The sequence below is a fragment of the Balaenoptera physalus genome (assembly GCF_965194825.1).
Source record: "Balaenoptera physalus genome assembly, chromosome: 20".
Classification (NCBI taxonomy): domain Eukaryota; kingdom Metazoa; phylum Chordata; class Mammalia; order Artiodactyla; family Balaenopteridae; genus Balaenoptera; species Balaenoptera physalus.
In genome coordinates this window covers 61,623,212-61,648,526 of record NC_138901.1, presented here as the reverse complement: position 1 = coordinate 61,648,526, position 25,315 = coordinate 61,623,212, and the positions used below count along the sequence as shown (strand labels likewise).

Here is a 25,315-nt window from a genome sequence, read left to right as displayed (position 1 = left end):
CCACGGTCCCCGCCCCACGGTCCCCGCCCCGCCGTCCATGCGGAGCCCCCCCGGGTTTCATGTGAAGCACACTCGGAAGCAGAGGCAGCACGAAGCCCCGACTCTGAGGAAGGTGACCCCTCTCCTCCGCTTCCCCCCGCTTCCCTGGGGGCTCTGAGCCTCTGTAGGTGCTCCAGGAAACTCACCTGCTCCCCACTCCTCAGCTCACACTTGAAGGCCTGTCCCTTTATCACCCGAGCATTCATCTGTTTGTTGAACAGAACTGATTAAATGTGCACTGCGGGCCAGGCCTCATCTACTGTGGTCCAGCTCCCGTGATCCTGCCCAACTACGCGACCCGGGGGTGACAAGGCCAGGCGCATTTTGTGCCAAACGGTCGCCAATTACACCGCCAACCTCCGGCTCGCTGTGTGTTTCTCATACTGTCCTTCTCAGACTTTTGTTTCTTCATCTTTGAAGAGAAGAGGGCTCTAAATATCGTTTGGTTTGCTAATATTCCTGTAATGTCTCTTGGTCACTCTGTCTTTAGAAATGTCATTTATCTTAATCAATCTCAAGCTCTAAGACTAGTTATGGAAAAATCTCACACAAAAGGAATTTACTCGTTTTCGAGTTTGATTTCAAAGTGAGACAGTGTTTTAAAGGAAATCTTCAAAAGGGCTTGGGTTAAACAGTGCCTAGTACTTGTAAGCCCTCAATAAATATTTGTGGAATGAATGAGTGAGTAAATTCTATTCTACCTTCTCATCCCAGAATAAAGGAGGTAAATAAAGTGAAACAGTATTTAACATTCTGTAGTTTACCAGCTGAGGCTAAAAAAACTCATTCTCTTTTTGTTACTAGAACCATCCATCTGTCAAATGTCACTTCCTGATAAGAGTCCGTCTCCAGAGTCCTCATTTGTAACTGAATGTTGGCTGACATAATTAATGTTGACCACACAACAACATCTGAATTACAAACCAAAGGCCATTTACAAATCTCTTCAAGGCAGTCACCAGAAGCATGCCATGAACACCCAAGACCGGGGATTTATTCAAATATAGGAAAATGACAAAACAGAATCTGAGCCTTTTTAAGAAATGGGGGCGATGGGAAGAGAGGTGGCTTTGGCACGGGGGAGGGGGAAGGGACTTTAACCCGAAGGCTTCGGGATAAACTAGACCGTCTCTGGAGGTGAACGCTGTTGAGAGGCTACCGTGTGCGGCTCCAGGCCGGGCCGAGCAGGAGTGTCTGTGGTCGGGCACTTATCCGCGGTGCGCCCCCCACCCCCAGACCCCTCCCCAGGGCGTGCAGGTCACTTGTCTCCTTGCTGGCCACTGCCTGCAGAGTCAAAGCAAGCATTTCCGTTCCTAAGGCAGCAAGCTGGCTGCACCATGGGCCAGCCCTCTTACTGGGCCTTCCTGAGTTTTAGTTGCTAAGCATTTTTAATGTTTTCTGTTAACAGCAGTTAAGCCCAAAAAAAAAAAAAAAAAAAAAAGGCAAAGTAATTAGGCAGGTGGGAGGAAAGGTCTAAGCCTGGGTCTCAGAGGAGAATGGACACAGGAGAAAATTCCACTGTAATGATCACCTCTATTGACACAAAGAGCGCTTTTGGGGCTGGGCCCTGGCTGGGGCTGGCACACTCTGAAACAAAAATTCCACTGGGAGAGAAGAGCTAGCTGTTCACAGTTCTTTGTGCAGCTACAAAGCAGCAAACACCAAGAACACCTAATGTTTGTTTAGCTTTTACAATTTCCATCTGTTAGTCTGTTTGTCTTCACCTCACCCGCTCCCCCTGCCCATCAATCTCGCCTCACTCGCCCACCCACACTGAGCTGGATTCTGAAGGGTCACATCAAGCACAGGCTTTGGACCCACACCACTGGGGCATCTAGAACAGCGAGAAATTCTTTTCCACTAGTGCTAAAAACAAACAAAACCAACAACAACAATGCTGTTGTGGGGAAAAGAAATCAGAACCCCATGGCTGTCTTATGTTTCAAGTCTTTACTGGAGGCGGGAAGGCAGCACCTTCTCTTCCGTGCTCGGGCCCCTGGAGGTCTTGATTGGCCCCATGGCCACCACAAAAACCACAGAAAGATCTAGATGCTAAGAAGGGAGAAAGGGTGCTTCCGAACACTGCATTTCTTCACTCTGTCGGCCGTCTGGGAAGCACGTGGTTTTCTGTAGCTACAAACCTGGTATCTTTCCTCCCAACCAGAGTCAGTTCCTTCGAGGCAGGACCCTGAAGGTGAGGCTTCAGGATCCCCATTGCACACGGCCCCGAGCTGCTGCCCCTCCAATCGTAACCAATGTCTGCCAAGCCCCAGGAAAGGGCTTTAGCCCAAGTCCACCTGGTCAGGGGGACGGCGACTGAAATGAATGCCGGGGCTGGTATGCGGCGTCCTGGGGCGGAGGCACGGATTTCGGTCGGTGTAGACTCGCATGCCTACCAACCCCTGTGCACGCACTTTCCCTCCTCAACTAACGGGCCGTGACTTAACTCAGAAGTCAGTCGGCTCCGAAGTCTTCCTGGGCCGATTTGGGGGCCAATTTAAGAGAGCCCGGAGCCCCCGCTAAAGCTCTCTGCTCAGGGAAATACTTGATCACCGGCCTGCCTCTCCCTGAATACTCTGAGACGTGAGACACAAGTGAGAACCGGGACTGGGTTTCAGTGACCCTGCATCTCTCAGGGCTCCGCACGCAGTGGCGGCTGGGGGGACGGTTCGGGAAGGCGCGAGCCGAGCGGGCCTCTGTCACCTCTGTCACCCACCTCCCCCTCCCTCCCCAGCAGCAAGCTCGGCAGAGTTTTCCAAACACTTCTCTCCTCGTGGCTGCTCCACAGTGACCGGTTTTTGGAGGTTTAAAGACAAGATGGTTCGGAGATACCACAGAAGAAAGGAAACATTGCTGGCTGTTTTTTCTCAGAAGGGCTCCTTCAAACAAACACGTCCCCTGAGATAAGAGCCCAGAAGGGATGCAACAACCTCGGTGAATAATACAGATGACACTGTTGGCGCATCTCTGATGATACCATCTGCCACGCCCTTGGCCCAAATCCCTCGGTATTTCCCGGGCATTCTAACAGCAAGAGCGCTTGCTGGTTCTGCCTTTTCAGATTGGCGGTTCTTAAGTGTGGTCCCTGGACCAGGGGTATCAGCATCACGTGGGAACTTGTTAGAAATGCAGACTCTCAGGCACCTCCCCAGACCCACTGAGTCAGAAACTTTGGGGGAAGGGCCCAGGATCCTGAGTTTTAACAAGCCCTCCATCCAGGTGACTGATGTGCACTAAAGCTTGAGCACCATCGTGTTGGACTTTGGCTAGTGGCTGCCACAGTACAAAGTGCAGTTCGAGAAGATGATAAAACTATATCAAGTCATAGCTTACTTAGTCCCTAAAATCCAGGAATAAAAATCTTTCAACTACATTCTCTCAGATTCTGCCTTATTTCTTTGTGTCATTTCCTTCTGTACTCATAGGTGATGCTCAATATATATCTGGCGATTGACCTTGGAATACCTTAGTTCTTTCATCTTTAAAACGGAAGCTACTTATTCACTGTTTCATTCATCCATTATTTCATTTACTCAATTCATTCAAAGATCTACTGCTTAGCTCAAGTTGGCTCTACCTATCGAATTAATGTTTTGAAACTTTTGAAGCAATTGCAAGCATTATTTAAAGTAGCATTCCTCTTTCTGTATAAACCTCACAAGGCTTTGGGTGTGTGATTTGATCTGTGGTGATTAAGGATTCTGGGGGCAGTAAACCATGTTGTCATTGTGTGCCCCACAATGCACCTTCAAGATTTATACAAAAGGGATATAATAGAAGTCAATCGCAAAAACTGCAAAAGGACCTTCTTTTGTGGCTATACAAACCTTTCAGGCTGCTCTGCTTTACGCCAGGGTCAGTTCAGGTAGATGAAGGGTCTCGTTTCTCAAGACAAACGTGCATTTTCAGGCCGCTACCTAAACAAGGTACAGCCTGCCCCTGAGCTGCTCCTCATGAATGAGTTTGTATACAAACGATTAACTTTGGATTGCAGAAACACTATACCTCAAATTAAAAAAAAAAAAAAAAATTAAATATGCCCATTAGCAGTTTGGCCAGATCCGGACTGTGGCTGAACAAATAAGGGCTCCAACTGGATGTGCGTCCTAAGTGGGAGGAACTGAAAAGCTCCTTCTCTCTCTGGCCTCCGGGGAGGCAGCTCGAACACATGCTGAAGCCCAAGCTCTTTGCAGGAAACTGCCAGGGGCCTCCAGCCTTCAGCAAGAACCTGGGTCCGAGGACCCTGCGTGACAAAGGTGACTGAGTTCTCCACGGCCCTGGACTGGACAGCCCTCACATACCTCCAAGCGATACCTGTCCCTGGGGCTGTCACACTTGGCCCTGACCCTGGCCCTGGCTGGGATTCCCTGGACAGAAAAGGTAGTTTTTGGTGCCTTGTTCCCTGTGACAGGTTTGAGGACACTGAACAGGGTCTGGGCTGTGTCCATCAGGCAGGCAGGTGGCTTGGAGCAGGCATCCGAGGGCTTAGGCAGGAGGACATGGATGGACCAGAGCACACAGTGCGGGGCGGGCGGGGAGGCAGAGCCTGGGGGCGACTCGCCTGCTTCCCAGTGTCCGGGCGATTACTGGAAGGGCTTGGAGGGCACAGCAGGGGGCGGCTAGCTGGGTCAAGGGTGGGGATCCAGGCGGAACTGAGCAGCAGGAATCTGACCAGGAGGTTCGGCAGTACCCAGGTGGGCTCTTTAAATTTACAGCTGACACCAGGGGTGGGGGGAGCTCATGCGTCATCTGGTCCAGGGATGCCAGAGCCGTCCATGCTTTTCCCCCCCACTTCCCTCACCCAAGACACAGATCGCTGATGGACCCAGTGCTCTTCCCCGCTAAGCCGGGAGGCATCTGCCTGTCCCAAAACAACGGCCAGGGAACAATCGGGAACCGCTCAGAGTCTACCAATGAATCACGTCTCACGACCTTCCTTCATCTGTACTAATTAACACCAGCTTTATGATTGAGGGAGATTTAATAACAAGTCAGCAAATCCTCACAACAGCTCCATGAGAAGGGTCTTTCTAGCCCCAGGTGGGAGGCGAGGAGACACCGCGTAAGGAGGTCAAGTTTGGCTCTGAAGGGCAGCCAGCTAAGGGCGGGCGCGCTCTGAACCCAAGCCCCGTCCCCCAGGGCCGAGCCCTTCACCGAGGGGCTGATGCCGTCTCCCGCTCACAGGAGACTGGCTTCAGGCTCATCACAGAACAAACGAGCACGTACGTTTCGAATATTATATTCGCAGATTCATGAAACGCCAACATTTACAGGATATTAAAGCCATTGTAAGAGACAATCCGGTAAAGGTGCAATTGCCTTTGTAAGCTTCCAAATGGGAGTGTAAGAGCTTTTACAAAAACGTTTCAGAAACGTGGCTTCTAGGGCAACGGTTTATGGTCAACAGCTTTTTGATCGTTCATGTGAAAAATATGTACTTACATATATTGCAGGAAACCTCACCACTTCCTTCCTAAGCGTCAGTCAAAAACACTAATTACTTGACTAATTAGACTGTGAAACTTCCCTTACAGATGGTAAAAAGGAGCTATTTTCACCCCACAAATTTACTTGTGACATCCCAGCCAAAAAACTGGAGGAATGTTTCAATGGTTTTATTGTAGACAGCATGAAAAATGTAAGCAAATCATATAAAAATAAATTAGAAACTAATGAAAATAGTCTGTCCTCTCCTAAGAAGGGAAAATAGTCTGGTTCTGGGGGAGCGAAGAGCTGGTGCAGGAGGCCTGCTGACGAGGCAGCATCCGCTGTGCCCGGGCCGGCCCTGACACCTCCTCCAGGACCGGGACCGACCCCACGCAGCACCAGGCCTGCCTTGGCTCCTGACTTTCAGGTGCTTTCTTCTTATTCTACCTGTTGCCCTTTGTTTTCTCTCGGCCCTTCCCTACCGGTGAGAGCATCTGTTCACCAGTAAGCCAGGCTGACACGGTCTCCCTGCAGCTCTGCGCTCGATACTTCCGACGGCCACAACCGCACACTTGCCAAAGGACTGGTACCGAATGGAACGGCACCTACCACCAAGTACCGCAGCTCAGGGAAGGAAGTGGCCTCTGACCAGCGGTGTTAGCGCATGGAAGAGCCCCTGAGCTCGCGGGGCCAGCACCCAGGCCCCGGGTCTGTGGAGAGGCGCAGAGACACTCACCAGCATCCAGGCTGCCCGTGGCCGCAGTCCAGCCCATGAGGGGAGGGATGGCCCCCACGACGGCTCCCACCCACGTGTTGGCAATGCTGATCCTCTTGAGCGGGGTGTAGCAGCAGGTGTACAGGAAGATGTTGAAGAGCCCCAGAGCGCCGGTGAGTGGGTTTACGCCCCAGGTCAGAAGGGCGACTCCCGGAACTGCACAGCAAGCGGCAAAGGACACAGCTAGCAACGGGCTGGAAGAGAGCAGAGGACACAGGGCCGTCACCTTCAGCTCCAGGCGATCACGACGTGGGGCACAGGTACAGGGAAGCGAGCTGGGGGGCGGGGCTGGCCTGGCCTCTGCCCTGAACCAGGACATACTCCGGAGGACATTTAGAACGAGGAGGGACTGGCTTGCAGGAGCTCGGGCTGCTCCTCCTGGCTTTGCCAGCCGGGACTAACGAAGTGAAGGGAGTGGAGGCCGCCGAGGCCCTGCCCCACCTCCCAGGCCGCGGACCTCCCAGCCTCCCCGTCCTCATCCGAGCAGCAGTGACCGCCACCTCCTCCCAGGGCTGACGCGAGGGCTGCCCGACACGGCACCCGCTTTGCATGCGGTTCTGTTGCACAGCTGGTGGGAAGTTAAGTGATCGTGACAGACGAACCCTTCGGAACCCAGGATTTAGGATTTGGGCAAAAACCAGTATCTTACTTCTGGAAGCCATTCTGTCCATTTACTTATTCTTTATTTTAAAACATCACCCAGTTAGTACTAATGCGTAAGGACAGTGTGTCCGAGTACCACTACGTGTAATAAATTACAGGCTCAGCACGGCACCAGCTCTGTGCCGGCAATGAGACACCATGGGCCGCCCGTGGTGATCACGCTGCCCGGCCGGACCGTGGTTTATGGACACGCAGCTTTCAAAAGAGGTGGCACAACGCCCTACACGTAAATTGTCAGATAAAAGTCTACAGCGCTAAAGATGACCTCAAGCCTGCTTCTCAACAGAGCCTGCTGTTTAAAGTGGACTTCCTGGGGCCTCTTGTGAAAGGCTTTTCCAAAGTGTGGATAAACTGCATCTACTAGTCCCTGCCCATCTGCATGCTTCTTTACTCCCCTGACGAAACCTAAGGAGGGCGCCTGAGCCTGTCTCCTCCTTGGAGAAGCCACAGCTCACTCGCAGGCCCCAGCATGTGCCCGCGGGGACGCAGGCGTCACGGGTGCAGCTCCGAGGGGGCTCTGGTTTTAGGGAGGCCAGCTCGCGTCCTGCAGGCACGCGTGTGGGTGCGGCCGCGTCCGTGACACTGCCTGCCTGTCCCTCGAGGAAAAACACGAGCTGCGGGGGGGGGCCGGGGAGCAGGAGAGCCCACGGGCTGGAGACCAGGGGACCTCGGGGCGGGGGCCCGTGAAGGGGGAAGGGCCCTTGCAGAATCCTGGCTCCCACTCTGATGTGGGGACTGGCACTGACCCCTTCCTCCCAGGCTGTGACTGCTTGGGCCCGCAGGTGGAACCCAGCCAAATGGGAGTCTTGATGGAAAGAGAGGCCGTACAAGGGGTATGCTGTTGTCAAGGCGCCGCTGATGAAGAACCAGGAACCACACCTGAGACTCGGCGCGTGTTCAACCCCGGGGGGTGAATCTCCATCCCGTTCCGCCACCTCTTCTGCATTGTGCATGCGTGACGCCTCCCATAGGCCCTCGAGCTGCTCTGGCCCCCCTCCAACACTCCCACCCGACGGCCCACCGCGCTGGGGCTCGGCCAGGGCTCTTCTCCCTTCCCGGTCCTCAGCGTGATGGTGGCAACTCCTCTCCTGCTTCTCAGGGCCCCAGACCCCCTCCAGCCCCCAACCCCTCAACAGACATCCTTCCCTCTTACTAAGAGTGATGGATACCTTCATCTTGACTTCTTCCTCCCATTTTCTCTCTCATTTTTAAAGGTAAACGCTCCAGTTTTGCTCTTGTGTAATCCCCTCCCTGGTCTGTCTTTCACCTTCTCCCTCCACTGAGCCACATCCTCACGTCAACGGCCTTGTTCACATTTCTCCAAGGTCTGACCATCCCCTCCAAACCCAAACTAGCCTTGACTTCCCCATCCCTCCCTCTGCTATCGGCCCCAACTCTCTCCCTCACACCTACTGAAGCAGATTTCTCTCTGCTGTGACCTGGATAAACACCATGTGATACACACCATGTGACCTGGACCACCTAGCTTCCCTGTAGAGCAGACACACAGTTCTCCAGGGGCACGGGGAGGAAGACGCCTGGGGTCACCTCTCACATTGGTCCAGAAAGTAGAACTGAAATGGCTGAGAAGCAGTGCAAAAATTGTAACCGCTGTTCTTCTTTCAATCAGGTACTTTATAGCTTATAAGAACAGATTTTTTTTTTCCCTATGGGACTCTGAAAAGCTAGTTTTATTTGGGTGGAAGAAAAATGTGGCTCATAAACATTTTTATTTTTCCTGAATTGGACCTTGTGGAAAAAAAAAAGGCTGTTCACTCCTTCTCCAAGGACTGTGGAAGCCAGTTGGATTCAAAGGTATTAGTGTTGTAAAAAGCCCTTTTACAAAAGTGAGCGTGAATTTAATTTATTGAGATAGGCGATTTTACGTGGAAGTTTAGTTTCTGACCCTTGTCGGAATCACAGAAAATCATGAGACTCAAGTTTGGTGTTTAAATCCGTGCTCAGGGGCACGAATGAAAATTGGGTAGGTTGACAAACCATGTAAACAAAAATGAGGATATCCACCCAGGTAGGGATGACCATTCTCAGCGCCCGGGTACTCAGGGAACCCGTTTCCTTCCTGGTCCAAGGAGCCTGGGGTCGGCTCATGTTGTGGGTAAAAGCGCCCCAATGACTAATTCTGTGAAGTGTACACTCCTGTGCTCTATTTTTCATAAACATATATGTTTAGCAACAGAGGAATGGTAAAGATGTGGTACTTATATACAATGGAATGTTACTCAGCCATAAAAAAGAACAAAATAATGTGCTTTGCAGCAACATGGATGGAACTAGAGATTGTCATACTGAGTGAAGTAAGTCCGACAGAGAAAGACAAATATCGTATGATATCACTCATATGTGGAATCTAGAAAAAGGGTACAAATTAACTTATCTACAAAACACAAGTAAGGTCACAGATGTAGAAAACAAACTTATAGTTACCAGGGGATAAGGGGGGGGAAGGATAAATCAGGAGACGGGATTGACATATACACACTACTATATATAAAATGGATAACTAATAAGAACCTACTGTACAGCACAGGGACCTCTACTCAATACTCTGTAATGGCCTATCTGGGAAAAGAACCTAAAAAAAGAGTGGATAGTTGTATATGTATAACTGATTCACTTTGCTGTATACCTGAAACTAACACAACATTGTAAATCAACTATACTCCGATAAAAATTTTTAAAAAATAAAATTAAATTTAAAAAAATTAAAAAAGAAGTACTTACTCTCCCCCGTACATTTGAGGAAAGGAGGGAGAGAGGGAGAGAGGGCGGAAAAAAACCCATAAAAGTAACATATGTTCATTTCCAAAAATTTGGAAGGACAGAAAATCACACAAAAGATTCTAAATTAGCTTTTCAAAGAAACATTGGTTTATAGCTTTCTAGCCTTTTTCCAATGATACATCTACTTTAAAAATAACTGAGAACAGGGACTTCCCTGGTGGCGCAGTGGTTGAGAATCCGCCTGCCAATGCAGGGGACACGGGTTCAAGCCCTGGTCCAGGAAGATCCCACATGCTGCGGAGCAACTAAGCCCATGTGCCACAACTACTGAGCCTGTGCTCTAGAGCCCACGTGCCACAACTACTGAAGCCCGCACGCCACAACTACTGAAGCCTGCGTGCCTACAGCCCGTGCTCCGCAACAAGAGAAGCCACCGCAATGAGAAGCCCGCACACCGCAACGAAGAGCAGCCCCCGCTCGCCGCAACTAGAGAAAGCCCACGTGCAGCAACAAAGACCCAATGCAGCCAAAAATGAAGAAAGAAAGAAAGAATTGCTTTGCTTGGCTCTTTAAAAAAAAAACAAACTGAGAACACAATGAATTGTGGTTTTGTTGCTTATTCTATTTTCAATATATCTTAATAATTTCCCTATGCAGTTAAGAATTATTTTACACCATTATCATTAATAGTTACATAGTGGCCTATTCCGTGGATATACCGCAGTTAATTCAATCAATATGTCTTTCTGGACACAGCATTTTTCCAGTTTTTAATTAGAAATAATGTTGGGATGAATATCTCATAGACAGGTCGTTGTTCACAGCTCTGATTATGATACATTCTGAGGATAAGTTCCCAGATCACTGAGTCAGATGATATGAACATTTTTAGGGGTTTTGACTTGTACCCCAGCCTGTACCCAAGAGTTTATACTAGTTTACACTCCCACCAGTAGTATATGAGAAAGCCAATTCCCAGAACCTGTATCAACACTGGGCACGGCGGCATTGAACACAAAACAAAAATGAACAAAGTCAAACAAGTTTACTGAGGTAGATAGTATTATTCCCATTTTACAGATGAGAAACTGAGACTTGGAACCAGGACCTGTACTCGGGTTTCCTTGCGGGCTCATCCAGGTAACCCGGGTTTCACCCTCTAACTGGTATGCGGGGGGCACTAGTCTAATACCACTTACTGACGCTCTCACTTCTGGGGGCTGCAGGGCGCTGGGCGGTTGGGGTCTTCAGCTGGCAGCAGCCTCCTGTGGGCTCACAGCTCCTTCAGTTCACCCCACTGCCCACGTGGCCTAACTTCCTACTGCATTCCCTGATGCGGAAACGACTGGGAAGCACTCCATTTCTTTGAAGAAAAGGACAGACCTGGGATGTAATACGGTGAGCAAGACAGACATGGTCCTCATCCTGGGGGTGCTTAACCCAGAGTGGGAGACAGTGAAACAGGTGGGAACAGTCAAGTGAGGGGCGAGCCTTCCGGGAGCAGGAGCCCAGTGTGAGCGCAGGTGCGGAGCAGACACAGGAAGTTCGGGGGATGTTGAAGCCAAACCCTGACGGACGGATGGGAGGCGGGCAAAGGGTGGGGCAGTGTGCTTTGGGGGCCGGAGGGGTCAGAGAGCAGAGGTCGGGAGGGCCACGGGGAGGTCTCTGGGCAGATGCAGAGTCCACGAAGCTCCCTCTGCTTCTTACATCAGGGAAGGAAACGATCAGATCTGCTTTTGAGAAGGAGCCCTCTGCCTGCCAGCAGGGCCAGCATTCACTCCCCTCACGAGAGAGGTCCCCATTAGGCGTGTTTTTGAGGAAAATGAATCGCGATCACCCCACTGCACCATTTTTATCAAATGCTCAGTTGACAGAAACAGCACTCAGGTGGCCAGTAGCCGTAATCTACCTTCCAGACCCCCAAACCCACGGTGGGTAAAGCCGGGCAGCAGGGCCGGGCCCCCTCCTCCGGGCGGCCTTCGGCGGCTGACCCCAGGGCGATCGCGCCGCCGTGTTTATTAGCTCCTGCTTTTGCCTCTCCTTGTCTCTCCCATGTCTCCTTTTTGTTGACTTTTTTGATCACTTTTGTTACATTTTACGTAACTTTGGAAGTTAACAGAAGCCTTGTTTCAAATAAGGCAGAATAAAAGAGTTAAGTAAACGAAGGGTGACCCACAGGGTTTTGGTTAGAATCTTTGCACACAGTGAAAATACATCAGTAAAAGAAGCGAAGGGTTCTTTTTGAAGCCGGAAGTAGGAAGAGGACGAGCAAGAATAAAGAGGAAATACATCAAGTGGTATCTGGGTTATTTATTCAAGTTGGATTTACCGTGAAAGCCTTAAATATCATGGCGATATTAAAGTTGCTTAAGTTTAGCTGTTTTAATAAAGAGATCTATTTTTGATACAGAAAAAGATTAGGAAAGCACACTCCTCTCTCATCTCTGTTAAATACAACTATGATTTTCTGCCTTAGTCTCATAAAATGTGCTCAGAGCTAAATCTCAGAGACCTGAAAGGCAACATGTCAAAGACTGATTTCCTGTTATTTTAGGTCAATTACTCAGAGCACTCTTCCTCCTAATCACACTGCTCAGCCCTTGATCAAAAAACCCACCTAGTCTCCCTGTTCATGGGTTTTGGAAAGTATCCCAAAGCTGGGGAGAGACACCCCACCCCACCCCCCGCCCCCCATTATTTCTCCTTTTATTATTTGTTCTTTATTTAAAATTTTTGTTGACATCTTTTTTTCCTCACTTAAATTCCTCAGCAGTTCATCCACACTTCAGGTGGTACTCGGAGGCCTGATTTCTAGAGGTAAGACCAGAAGGACGGCCAACAGGAGGCTTCCTCGGGTTTCCCTGGGCTGGGGTGACCCGAGGGAGAGGGTCTCGCTGGGACCTGCTGGCAGACCCTCTGCACCTGTGGTTCTGTCGCGAGCGTGGTCTCTGGACCAGTCACAGCAGCAGCATCACCTGGGAACTCGTTAGGAACCCAGGTGATCTGGAGACCCACCGCTACACTATCACCACCGTGACGCCGGTCCTGCCTGGCCTGCGTCTGGCCAAGCTGACGCAGGCTGAGCCGACAGGACCCTTCCGGTGCTGACTGTGCTGGCCTGGTAAGTCGCCCACTTCCACTTGTCCTTACATGAATGTCACTGCAGTGGAAAGCACTCAGCGCTGTGAACTAGATCTGCCATCAGCTAACGCAGGAACTCGGCTGTACCCCTCGACCCCTCTGTTCCAAAGACCTTGATCTAACCTAGTCATGTGGCTTAACGTGTTGTGGCCACTGAAAGGGCGGGATGAAGCAAGTGTGGCACAGTCTTGATAACTGTTGATTCTGGGTGATGGGTGTCCTGGGGTTCAGGGTGCTCTACCGTTGTGTTCCATGGAACATTTTCACAACAAAAATGTTTCTGAAAATGCTTTGATACTCTTTACTCATATTATCATTCTGGTTTCTGAATATGGCATAACTAAGCATGTTGTACAGCAATCAGGTGGTTCCGAGTTCTCTCGTGAGAACTCTGATGTTAACTATCTATATAAAAGTGGGCGAATTATTTAACCTCTCTGGTCCTTAGTTTCCTGAACTGTAAAGTACGGGTTGTATTAGGACTCTTTTGATGGCAAGATTGCAACCCGAGTCAAACTGGCTTACACATAAGGCTCGGTAACAAGACCACGGGGAAGGCAGGGGTTTTACCCCATGGAGCTATGGGACCTGGAGCAAATTACTTAACCTGCTGGCCTCAGTTCCTTCATCTGTGAAATGGGAGACACTTACGCCACAGAATTGCTTACGAATTACGTGCAATAATGTAAATAAAGCACTTAAGAGTGCTCACTCAAGGTGTTCATTCATTATTCATTCAAATCTCTCACTGCCTACACAGCCAGCCGCTACACTAGGTGTGGGTTCAGCAGCCGTGAACAAGACAGAGCAGAGCTTAGTCTAGAAAGGAAGACAGACGTTAAACAAACACAAGTACTATGAACTCTGAAGCTGCAACATCAGCTATAAGAAAAAGAACAGGTGATACGAGACAGAGTTATTAAATAGAGGACTTATTTAAATAGAGCTGGAGGTAGAGGCTGATAAACTTGCAATAAATTGTTTCCCCTGATTTATTTTTTCAAAATTATAAAGACGTAACGGATATATACTAGAATATGAAAACTCATGTATATATACTCAAGAATGTCAGTTCTTAATCATAAATTATAAATGTATGATGGCTGTGAAGCATGTTTCTAATAACAATTAAAATGGCAGAATATTTCTATCTCCAATTATAACTTTAAATTAAGAATTTAATTTTATTACAGCAAATTACAAAAAAATAAACCAGAACCAGGAGAAACTAGGTTGATCATCTGCAAAGCATTTTTTTAAATTTATTTATTTATTTATTTTTGGCTGCAGTGGGTCTTCGTTGCTGTGCGTGGGCTTTCTCTAGTTGCAGTGAGCGGGGGCTACTCTTCGGGCTACTCTTTGTTGTGGTGTGCAGGCTTCTCACTGTGGTGGCTTCTCTTGTTGCAGAGCACGGACTCTAGGTGCGCAGGCTTCAGGAGTTGTGGCTCACGGGCTTAGTTGTTCCGTGGCATGTGGGATCTTCCCGGACCAGGGCTCGAACCCGTGTCCCCTGCATTGGCAGGCAGATTCTTAACCACTGCCCCACCAGGGAAGCCCCCGAACATTTTTTGTTTTAATGTGCGCTTACACATCTACCACAGTAGCTGTGATGGCTTTTATTAAGAACCGGGGAGTTAATATCTCTGTGAGTGGATGTCGCTGGAGTGAATTTATAAAGGAAAGATCAGAAAAGCAGGGGAATGGGGTGTGAGAACGGGGTGTGACGATGCTGCAAAACATTCCTAATTGTCAATAAAACAGAAAAAAAAAATGTGTGAATAAGGAAAACAGCACAACTTGATGGGGGCGGGGAATGGTGGCAGAAAAAGATCTAGCAGTTTTCTTGAGCTAAAAAAAATTCTTTTGTATCCGTTCACTCACTCATGCAAATAGGTTCACGGCTCGTGCTGAGGGTGGAATGATGATTTATTTCCAAACTCACATCCAAAACTGAGTTACATTTTCAATTGAGAAATCTTTCTGCTGAGCATCAGCCTGAGGTCTTTCTGCTCGTGCCTCTCCTGGCCAAGGCTACCGTGGAAAAGAAACTAAGAGATACGAGTGGGAGGGGAATTTGTCAACACATTTCTATGAATTATTTATTCCTCCCATAAAATCTAGTATTTCTTTGTTTGCTAAAGACCAATCCTTAGTAGCTCTATCAAAGTGGAATCTATAGAAATTAGGAACAAATGAGAAAATACAAGCTTTAATATGATACCTACTTATTACACTTAAATGTAATTTAAATTACCTGACTTTTAAATAATTTACTGGAGAAATGTGGCCTTTCTGTTTAAGTAATGTGTCAGAGAGGTCTATGAAATGTTATATTAAATCAAGAAGGCTTTATATTTTAAGCAGCTCTGCAGGTAATTGGTTTAGACAAAAATTAATCTCATACTTCTTGGTTATTTTTCCGGAATAAATGATTTTTAAATTGTAAAACGAAATTCCCTTTCTTCAAATACAAAAGAAAACTCAAAACCTTAATCAAACCAAGCCAATTTAACTTTAATTTCCTACATAAATCCCACATTTGGGCTTTGACCTGAGTTTTTGGGAAGAGTCTTAACAAATAACTGTTTTGAAAATATCCCCCCAGAATCTTATTTAGGAATTTTCTATTTCTGAACAAGTCTCAAGTTATAGATACTGGGAGGTAGCAGGGCACTGATGTAAATTTAGAATTTAAGGAATATGTGAAGACAATGAGGACACAAAACATATTTTAAAAGGAAATTAGTTACAGCAATTTTTGAAAGACTATCAGTTATATATAAAATGATGGTAACCTGCTTCTAGAAAAAATTAAATTTTACAACATGTTTAAGAGAAATGCAAGAATAAGTATGTATTTCTGGCATGATTATATTTAAAATATGGGGACTGTGGTACCACATTAAGTAAAACTTTAAGGAGGACAGCAAAGCAGGTCTGAGCTGAATGAGTTTTTGAAAACTGACTGAAGAATCTTATTAATCTAGGGGGAAGATAAGAAAGATAGGTTAGGGAAAAAAAAAAAAAAAAAGCACTCAAAGGAACACTGGCCCGCTGTTGACCTCTCAGATTCAGCCTTCTAACTCAGGAAGCGAATGGTTACCTCTTGAATGACGCTACATCGATTCAGCTCAAATTAAGAATATGTTATTTGTACGAAGACTCTGGAATTTTCAAAGAGAAGATTCCTATTGTTCGATCTCCTCCATGAAAACCAAGTTCCTAGTGCAGTGGTCCAATCTCAGTGTTTTCTCACATCCTTGAGGGCGGGACCACCTACGGAATTCCTCCATTACCCCCAGGCCCCCAGGAGGAACACCTAGGCTTGCCTAGGTGGGAGACACATACTTTTCCTTTTTCCTGGTTGACCCAGATGGTTTAATTCTCTGACCCCCCTCCCTTTTTAATTTATAGGAATCTATAAAAAAAAAAGCAGCTTTGTTCACCTACATAAACTTAGGGTCAGTGAATTGTTAGGAGTCTTTGAGAAGCTTTAATAAAACACAATGTATAAAAAATGAAGCTAGGAAATAAAGTATCCACCCCTACAGCGCTGGAGACTGCTGGGAGCTGCATGCACTGCAGCTACTTGGACATGAGGGTGCAGATGTGGGAGACTGCATCTCCTGCACCGCCTGGCACCGGAGCCTTTGGTCCAGGACAGCGTTTGCAAACACGGACATCCGTAGGGACCAGGCTGGCAATGTGAAGGCGTAAAGTGGGCGGACTTAAGAAAACACAGGAGGCGTTAGGACCGTGGGAACTGCTCGTCAGGTTGCTCGGGCAGATTCCACGTGGGAGCGAGCCAGAGAAGCCTAGAAATCTGTGGTTTTATGTTCAAATTTTCTATTTTTAAACATTGGCAACTGCAGAAAAGCAGTGTACCAAACAAAAAAGTGCCTCCTCGGCATCTGGTCTGGGGGCTGCTGTTTTGCAGTCTGTGGTCTAGGTGGAAGGTCTCTGCTGTCGAGTGCATGCAGCTCCTCTGCCCCAGGATGACCCCACACCCTGCCCCTGGCGACACTTCTCTTATCTTTGGTGTGGCCGTTTCTTACTCATCCCCCAAGTTCAGCCTTGACATCAAAACACGTCCTCCAAGGACATCTTCCCTCACCCCTCTCTCCTCCCTGTCCGCCCCCCACGGGTGGTCCACGTGCCCTCTGCTGTCACAGCACTTCTTGGTCTCACGCTGACCTCCTCTGCTGCCTTGTCTACCCATCCCCGACGTACACTTTTTCAGTGCGACTCTGTACCATTCATCTTTACATGCCCTGTACCTAAGGCTGGGGCCCAAAATGTTGGCTGAAACAAACCTTTACAAACCAGGCAAAAGAGAGAACACGATCATAAGACTACTGCTCCCGTAACAGCAGTCAATGGGAGTAGCATTTGATGGTGTCGAATCTTTTCACATCATCATCTTATTTGAAAAGGGAGGAAATAAAGTGATAGGACATTAGACCAGATGACTCCAGGTTATTAGTAGAAGGAGTGTTTGCTCCTATGACTTATTTCCCACGTGACTGCAAGGTACTGGCTATGTCGCTACGATACGATAGTTACTCTGTATATTCATGTTTCTTAGAATATCTAAGTATTGTCTGGTTATAAAAAGGGGCCTGGGGGCTGAAGGATTCCCCCATCCCCAGGACTGCTGTCAACAAATGCTCACAACTCACGATGCTTTCATAAATGCTTTCTTTCTTTTTTCTTATGACAATGAGAGAAAAGCATGTGAACTATCAGAAAACTCCCGTGTTCCTCTCATACAGCCACTGTGATGACTTGTCACAACGACGTGCACACAGGCCTTTTGCTGGTTCTTCCTAGCATGGTTCATATGTTGAATGATTTTATTTTAAGGATAAAGTTCTGTCCGTTAGTACCACTATTATTGAGACCAAATCTGTTCTTCCTGCCACTCCAAATGACTGGTTAACACTAAAAAAAAGAAATTTCTACACCTATAAAATGTTTATGTTCTTATTACATTCTCATTATATACACAACGAGAGACTAATCGTAACTACCCAGAAGTTCTGCAGAGCTTCACCCGGGCCGGCTACGTGTCTACTAGACCAGCGTGACGGGGGGAATGAATAACACTCCCAGGTCCCCTGCAGCCTGCAAGATGTTTACATTTGCTTAAGTGCTTACTGGTAAAACCTTCAGTAAATGTGAAAAATGTCTCCTGTAAATCCCTATAATACTTCAGCTAAACCCCGTTCTTTAAGTTAATAATGCCAACTAAACAATCCATTCATTTCACTCCGAAAACTCAATCTTCATCATTCATTTCAAAACCAGGTATGGGCGGCCCCCAATTCCAAGTGCTTTGATTCATCCGCGCTGAGTAACCTTCCACTCTGCTCTTGTCGCTGTGTCTCTCCGGCTCACAGCCCACACACCTCACGCTTACAAGTTATGGACCACGCTCGTCGGAGCCATTCAGTTGGGGAAACTAACGCTGACATGTAGTCTTTCCCTGTCAACATGACCGAGCTGGAAAATGGATAATTCAAGGGAGACGGAATCAGAATAACAAAGAAGGCCCAGCCCACGCCTGACTTCTTCAGGAAGCTTTCACTGCCCAGCTGGTCCTTATCCGAATCTTCCCTTTCTGACCTCCCGGAGACCTTCTTGTTTGTACCAATTCATTTATTTCCGTCAACACATGTTTATAGGCTGCCCCGTCTTGTCTGCTAAGCATTTTATGCATTTGGCTAATTTTTCCACCCAGATTATAAGCCTTTTGAGCATGATAACAATAAAACTGACAGTGCTGGTTCCATTCTAGGTAATCAATAAATTTTTGATGAATTAGACAAGGGAATTATGTAACTCTAAAATATAGAGAAGATACATTTGGCCTTGACAGTCTTAAAAAAGATTAATTTTAATTAGGGTAGACCAGGAAAAAAGGTTATTAGCTAAAAAAAATATATAAGCTATATTAGAAATTTAAGTCTGAAGGACTTCAACTCAGAGAAAGATGTATCCCTCTGTCTTCTTTGAAAACACACAGGAGAGTGAACAGAAAACAGAGAACTCCAACTCTGACAGAACCAGGAAACCCTCCTACAGAAGAGCAGCCAGATACAGGTGAGAGGACACGCAGGTCTGTGCATTGAGGCAAACGGTGAACGTCTAACCCAGAAGGTCTTCCGGAGGCTCTGACTACAGGTCACAGAAGGGATCTGACGTCAAGTGGGTGCTCTGGGGGAGGCGGAGGTGGGCCCCAGTTAGAAGGTGACCAAGTAGAATGAGGGCCGAGGGTGGCTCAAGCTGTTGGAAAGCTGCCCCGGAGGAGTGGCCTTGGGTGCTCTCTGTGCCCTGTATCCCCGCCCCCGCCCCGCTTAACTGCCCCCACCAGCCTTGCCCTTGGCCCAGGGCACTGGACCGGAACTCGGGCCGGCAAGTCTTCTCACACTGGGCCTGGGAACTGGGACAGAGGACTCGGCCGGAAGACCTGGGGGCCAAGGCTGAGGGTTCCATGTCTATGATGAGTCAGTTTAAGTGGAATTGGGACCTGAAGACCCAACGGGCAGAGAGGAATGAGGTGGAAGCGCAGAGGGCAGCGGCCCCGACACGGGGGTGGGAGGGGTGAGGGGTGCCATGCTTTCCGGAAGTCTGGCTGTAAAAAGAGAAGAAGAAAAACCAGACGGAGGGGCTGACTTAACACTCTTCTCTACGACAGAAGGACCACTTGTCCAAATATTAAGTCAGAAGGAAAGGAGCCGACGGGGTGGCGGGCCTGGGAGGCCCCGGGAGCCTCTAAGCCAGGCACCTGTGCTCTGCAAGCTGTCCTCTAGGGCTGGGGCTTGGGGACCAGAAGGCAGAAACGGGGCCCCAGCCGCCAAAAGTACGGTTAGATGCTGACAGCGAAAACCTGTGGACAAGCACCTGGTCTCATCCTCCCCGGAAGAAACGAGGGCTGTCTCAGGAGGAACTACCGAGGACATTCACTTTGAACCAATCATCATCTGCCCTCCCCTCGGCCACCCAAAAGCTAAGAAATCCGTTTTATCCAATTAGGACCAAGGTTGCAAGTAAATACAGAGCTTCATCACACGGAGGGCGTTCAAGGACACTGGATACGCGTGTGACATGTAAGCAGCAGGAAGGAAGGAAGTTACTTGTGAGAATACAAAACAGCAGAAAAACGGGGGGCCCAGAGGTGTCAAATTCCTTCTTGATTTTGCCTCGCTCAACCCCAAGTCATCCAGGCTCCCAGAGCCGTGGTCCCCTGGGCGGTGCCGCGGCTGTGCCGACACTCAGCCTCAGGGGCACAGATGCAGGGGTGTGGCCCCCAGTTAACAGAGATCAAGTCTGCAGGGAGGAGCCGGTCCTGGAGGTAAGACAGCGCCGTCTGACCCCTGCAGCCCCTCTCCAGACCTCAGACGCAGACGCTGAGCTCTTTACCAAATGCACCGAGACTCCGCGACCAGCGGTGTGTGTAAGGGATGCACCTAAGTGACGTGGGGACAACGTACTCAAGTTCACCAAATGGCCCCCGAGCCATTAAAGACTCTGATAAATAATTCCACCATAAAGGCCCCGGAGCCAGAGTAGAAAGCAGAAAGCCATGGGGTCAAGTGTTTCCACAGGAAACAGAAGCTGCAAAGGATGTCTCTAGCAACCACCTGCAATTACTGTGAGCCACAGCGCCCGCTAGACGAGACCACCGGAGTAACTCATAACTGGGTCCCTGAAAGAGTTAAGATGAATTCAAACATGCCATCTAAATATAAAAATGCCTTTTCTTTCCCCTAGTGAGAAAGACATAAGAAGCAGTCCCAAATGGTTGACACTTCTTTTTTTCAACTGTAAAAATTTTAGACACACAGAATTGGTATTTTATGTATGTAACCAACAGATAATTAAAAGTGCTGTCCTCTGTATCCTCCTTGAGAAAATGAAGCAAATAATAATGCGATTTCATAATTTTTATGGTCATCAAATGGCATTTTAGCTGTAAAGATTTTTTCCTTTGATCCTCAAAAAAATTAGAGAAAATTTCTATGGCCTAAGATGTAAGGGGTGTGTTTTTACTGTAATTGACTATTTCAAAAATAGCCAATTATCTTACTATGCCTTGTTTATTTTATTTTATTTTTTTAATTCATTTTTTTTAATATTTATTTTTGGCTGCGTTGGGTCTTTGTTGCTGCGCGTGGACTTTTCTTTAGTTGCGGCGAGTGGGGGCTACTCTTCATTGCGGTGCACGGGCTTCTCATTGCAGTGGCTTCTCTTGCTGCGGAGCACGGGCTCTAAGCACGCGGGCTTCAGTGGTTGTGGCACGTGGGCTCAGTAGTTGTGGCGCACGGGCTTAGTTGCTCTTCGGCATGTGAGGTTTTCCCGGACCAGGGCTCGAACCCGTGTCCCCTGCATTGGCAGGCGGATTCTTACACTGCACCACCAGGGAAGCCCTGCCTTGTTTATTAAATATGTATTCAGTGTCACCTCCTCCAATATCTGAAGCAACAGAGACAAACAGCAGCTCAGCAAAAAGAAAGGCAACAGGGGCTTCCCTGGTGGTGCAGTGGTTGAGAATCCGCCTGCCAATGCAGGGGACACGGGTTCGAGCCCTGGTCTGGGAAGATCCCACATGCCGCAGAGCAACTGGGCCCGTGAGCCACAACTACTGAGCCTGCGCGTCTGGAGTCTGTGCTCCGCAACGAGAGGCTGCGATAGTGAGAGGCCCGCGCACCGCGATGAAAAGTGGCCCCTGCTTGCCACAACTAGAGAAAGCCCTCGCACAGAAACGAAGACCCAACACAGCCAAAAAATAAATTAATTAATTAAAAAAAAAAAAAAGGCAGCAGCATGAAGCCTGGCGAGCGACACCTTGGGAGGACTGGGTGCGTTTCCCTTCCTTGAGACACAATTGAGCTACAGTTCATTCAGCCTATGTCGGTCAGCCCTAAGGTGGAAATATATTCTACTCAAAATCATCCTTCATGACCCACCGGAGTCAACCATAAAGTACATGCAAGCTTATATATGTACAAATCTGGAAAATAATGACTAAGTCCACTAAGGTTTGAGAAGCGCTGAGTTAAATTAAAAGAGAAAAGAAAAGAAAAGTCTATATTTAGGTGGCTGTGTGCTCAGAGCATCTGCCTTTGAGACGACTCTCAGCAGAGGGGAGGTGGAGAATTCTACAGGCTTCTGCTTCCCTGTAGGGCGTGTGCCCTTCTGTCTTAACGTCGACTGAATAGGCATGGATTTCTGCTGTGGTCGTGAGGCTGTGAGGCCACAGCTTCCCTGGGGGTTGTGTCCTAATGCCTGCTTTGCTTCTCTACCTTATAATGAATCTGTGGTACCGGCACAGAGGGCTGCAGAGTTCAAGAAAAGTGAGAGGTCGAGAGCAGACGGGTTACAGCTCAGGGAAGGGGTGCTACGATCTCACACTTCTTTGCCTGGCCTGGTCTCACTGGGGGTGGGTCTGCGGGGCAGCTCAAGCTGTCACCCCAGAAATGCAACTCCTAGAGTTGGTTTTTGCCTACTGACCTTGTATCTCCTGCACTTGCTAAATTCACTTACTAGTTCTCCCAGCTTTTTCAATTCCTTGGAATTTTCCACGTAAACAGTCGTATTTGTCTGTTTCATTTCTTCCTTCCTAATAGGGATGACCTCTGTCTCTTCCTGCCTTGCGGACCAGCAAGTCAGGAGCTCCAGGAAAACGCGGACAGCACTCCACTTCCTCCAGGAGGCCCTCGCAGCTCAGCTGGCAGGCACATTTGCCTCACCCTGCTTCCCAGCTTTCCTTCCTCACTATTCTCCAGGAGCCCTTCACACCAAGTCCAGCCCGCTCATCTGTTTCCATCCTGAAACACGTATTTGCACTCCTGCTCTGCTCCTCTGCTCGCCACGCCCACCCTGCCTGGCAGGTCCTGGCTTGCTTCTCCACCTACCAAAGTCAAGTTGTCCTCCAAGGTCCACAAGCTCCCTCTAACCTTCGGCCTCACTTTCTCTCCTCATTAATTCTCCACTCCCATCCTTCTTGTCACCTGATGTCACATGTCATTCACTCCTCAGTGTCTGTTCTTCCCACGCCTGGAGGTCATTTCCACTTCTCTAATGTCTATCTGTCCGTCCACCCACCTACCCATCCCTCATTCAGCACCAGGAGATCTGCCACTGCCACGTGTGACGGCGAGCAAGAATGCTCCATGACGTTCGGGGTTTTTGTCTGTTCTGTTGTCTGCTGTGTCGCAGCATTAAAAATCATGCCTGGTGCATATGAGGCCCTCAGGATATTCGTGTTACATACATAATCCTATGCACTGGACATAAACAGATGGAAGACTCAGTCTTTGTCTTGGAAGAGCTCACAACATGGTAGTGGGAGACGCCCAAGGACAGGTGTGTCGTGTGCTGAGTGGTGCAGTGGCAGACACAAGCACCAAGAACAAGAAAGCCACGAAGACCAAACCCCAGCACCCCCTTACTGGAGTGTGGACAGAGCGATCCGTCCGGGGCAGCCCCACTTGGCTGAAGACCTACCCGGGCATGGAAGGGCAAGGCTAGCACAGCTGGCAGGGGGCAGAGAGAGCAGGGCACTTTGGTGGAAAACGCAGCAATTCCACTTAGTGACCGACCGGGCATGGAAGGGCAAGGCTAGCACAGCTGGCAGGGGGCAGAGAAAGCAGGGCACTTTGGTGGAAAATGCAGCAGTTCCACTTAGTGACAATACAACATGAAAGCGTGAAGAAAAAGGAGAACAGAGGGATGAGGCCGGAAGGACTAGGAAGGATTAGGCTCTGAAAGGCCTTGTGTGACATTGTAAAGAATTTAAAACACATTTTTCCCCCAAATATGTTTGGAAGACCCCAAAAAGTTTTAAGCCAGACACCAGTGTGATGCTTATCTGCCAGCTGAGTGGAAGGTGGATGGAGAGGGGGTGAGCGAGAAGGCAGAGAAGGCGGCTGGGACACTGCTGTAACCGCCTGCACAAAACGGAGGGCGGTCAAAGGGCAGGCGCCAGGGCGGCCCAGGTGGCGCAAAGACACGATGTGTTGACTAGTCAGATGAAGGGGATAAGAGAAAGAGAAAGTCTAGAATGAGTTCCAGGTGCCTGACTTGAGAACGTAAATGAACAAGCACAGAAGGAAAAAGACAGATTTGGGAGAGAACATGATGAGCTTACGGAATGTGAGATGCCTCAGGGCGCCCAGAAGAGAATTTCAAAGGGTCCAGGCTCGGAAGAGGAGTCTGGCCTGTGGGCACAGCAGTGTGGAGGGCAGCACCTCAGGGGAGGAGTGAGATGGGAAGAGGACCAGTGACAGGGAGCACACAGGGGAGGCAGGAGCAGAAAGGAGAGCCGGAGTCCCCGTGCCTACTCACCCTTCCGTCCTCAGGTTCAAGACCCCAACTCCCTGATGGTCACCCTGCCCTCCTCGGTCTGGGTCAGGTTCTCTGTGCTCCCACCTCCCCTGGCACCCCCCAGCACACGTTCTACCACTACCCCTCCAGTGTCTGGCGTGGGGCCGGTCTGGCTGGCAGGTGTATTCTAAAATTACATTTGTTGAGTGAGCTGTACCTTGGACAGCACTTAGGGTCCTCATGCTTGTGTGCCCCCCTCTCTCCAACGGGATTCCGCAAATGGAGCCCATGTCATTTGCCTCTTCGTCACTCTAGCAACCAGCACATCCCCTAAGGGACGACATCCTCCGTAAACGCGTCCTGATAATGACAGGATGAGCGAAGCATTCACTAACCTGCCACTGGCTGGACCAACTTAACCATGAAAATGGAAACATGCACTTTCATTTTCTGAGTTCCCTTATCTGCCAAGTGTTTTGCTTCCTTTTCCCCATCCCTTGAAACGAATCTGAATCTCTTTTTTATGTTATTGCCTGATAAGTATGAAAATATTTGTATTTCAAAGCAGATTTGGAAAAAGATGAAAGTTCTGCAAACAACTCTACGCTCCTCTGGAGTGTCAAACCCGCTCCCCAACAATGCACTTCAGTTTACATGGTTTTATCGATCTTACGTTGTCCCCCCAACAATGCTACGAGATGAACAAGGTAGGAGATACGATCTCACCCTGCACGTGAGGAACTGGTGGTGTGGGAAGAGCCATTCACTGACTTGCCCAGGCTCAGTGAGTGAGAGAACGTTTTTCCTAGACTGCAGTGACCACACGAAGAAGATCTGAAGACTGAGATGTTTTCTATTACGTACAGTTTTTAAAAATTGCTAATTCACTTTTTCCGATCATCAAGTTAAAATTGGATTATACCAAATCTGACTTTTTTCTGAAAAACTGAATGAGTCTTTAAATTCTATAGTGCTTTACAATTTTCAAAAGTCTCACACAGATGTTTTCATTATTTCCTAATATGATGGGATTATATGACTTGCTTGATAAGAAGGTCAACTCCTCTGACATTTACCTTCACTACTTGACTTTGAGTCTGCAGATTCAACCTCCTCAGTGGGTTTGCTCACCGGCAAGGTGAGTTCTGCTGTGTGGCAGGTGAGTTCTCCAGTGTGTTCCCTGAGAATGAAAGGGAGCTC

At 48.5% G+C, this 25,315-nt stretch overlaps 1 protein-coding gene across 1 annotated transcript in view; it reads right to left on the bottom strand.

Moving 5' to 3' along the window:
* The window catches only part of COX10 (cytochrome c oxidase assembly factor heme A:farnesyltransferase COX10), a 111,429-nt gene that overhangs the window by 8,733 nt on the left and 77,381 nt on the right, over positions 1-25,315 (bottom strand). The window contains exon 6 of the mRNA XM_082441438.1: positions 6,203-6,435. Within this exon, the coding sequence (XP_082297564.1) occupies positions 6,203-6,435 (233 nt within the window). The remainder of the gene's footprint in view (positions 1-6,202; positions 6,436-25,315) is intronic.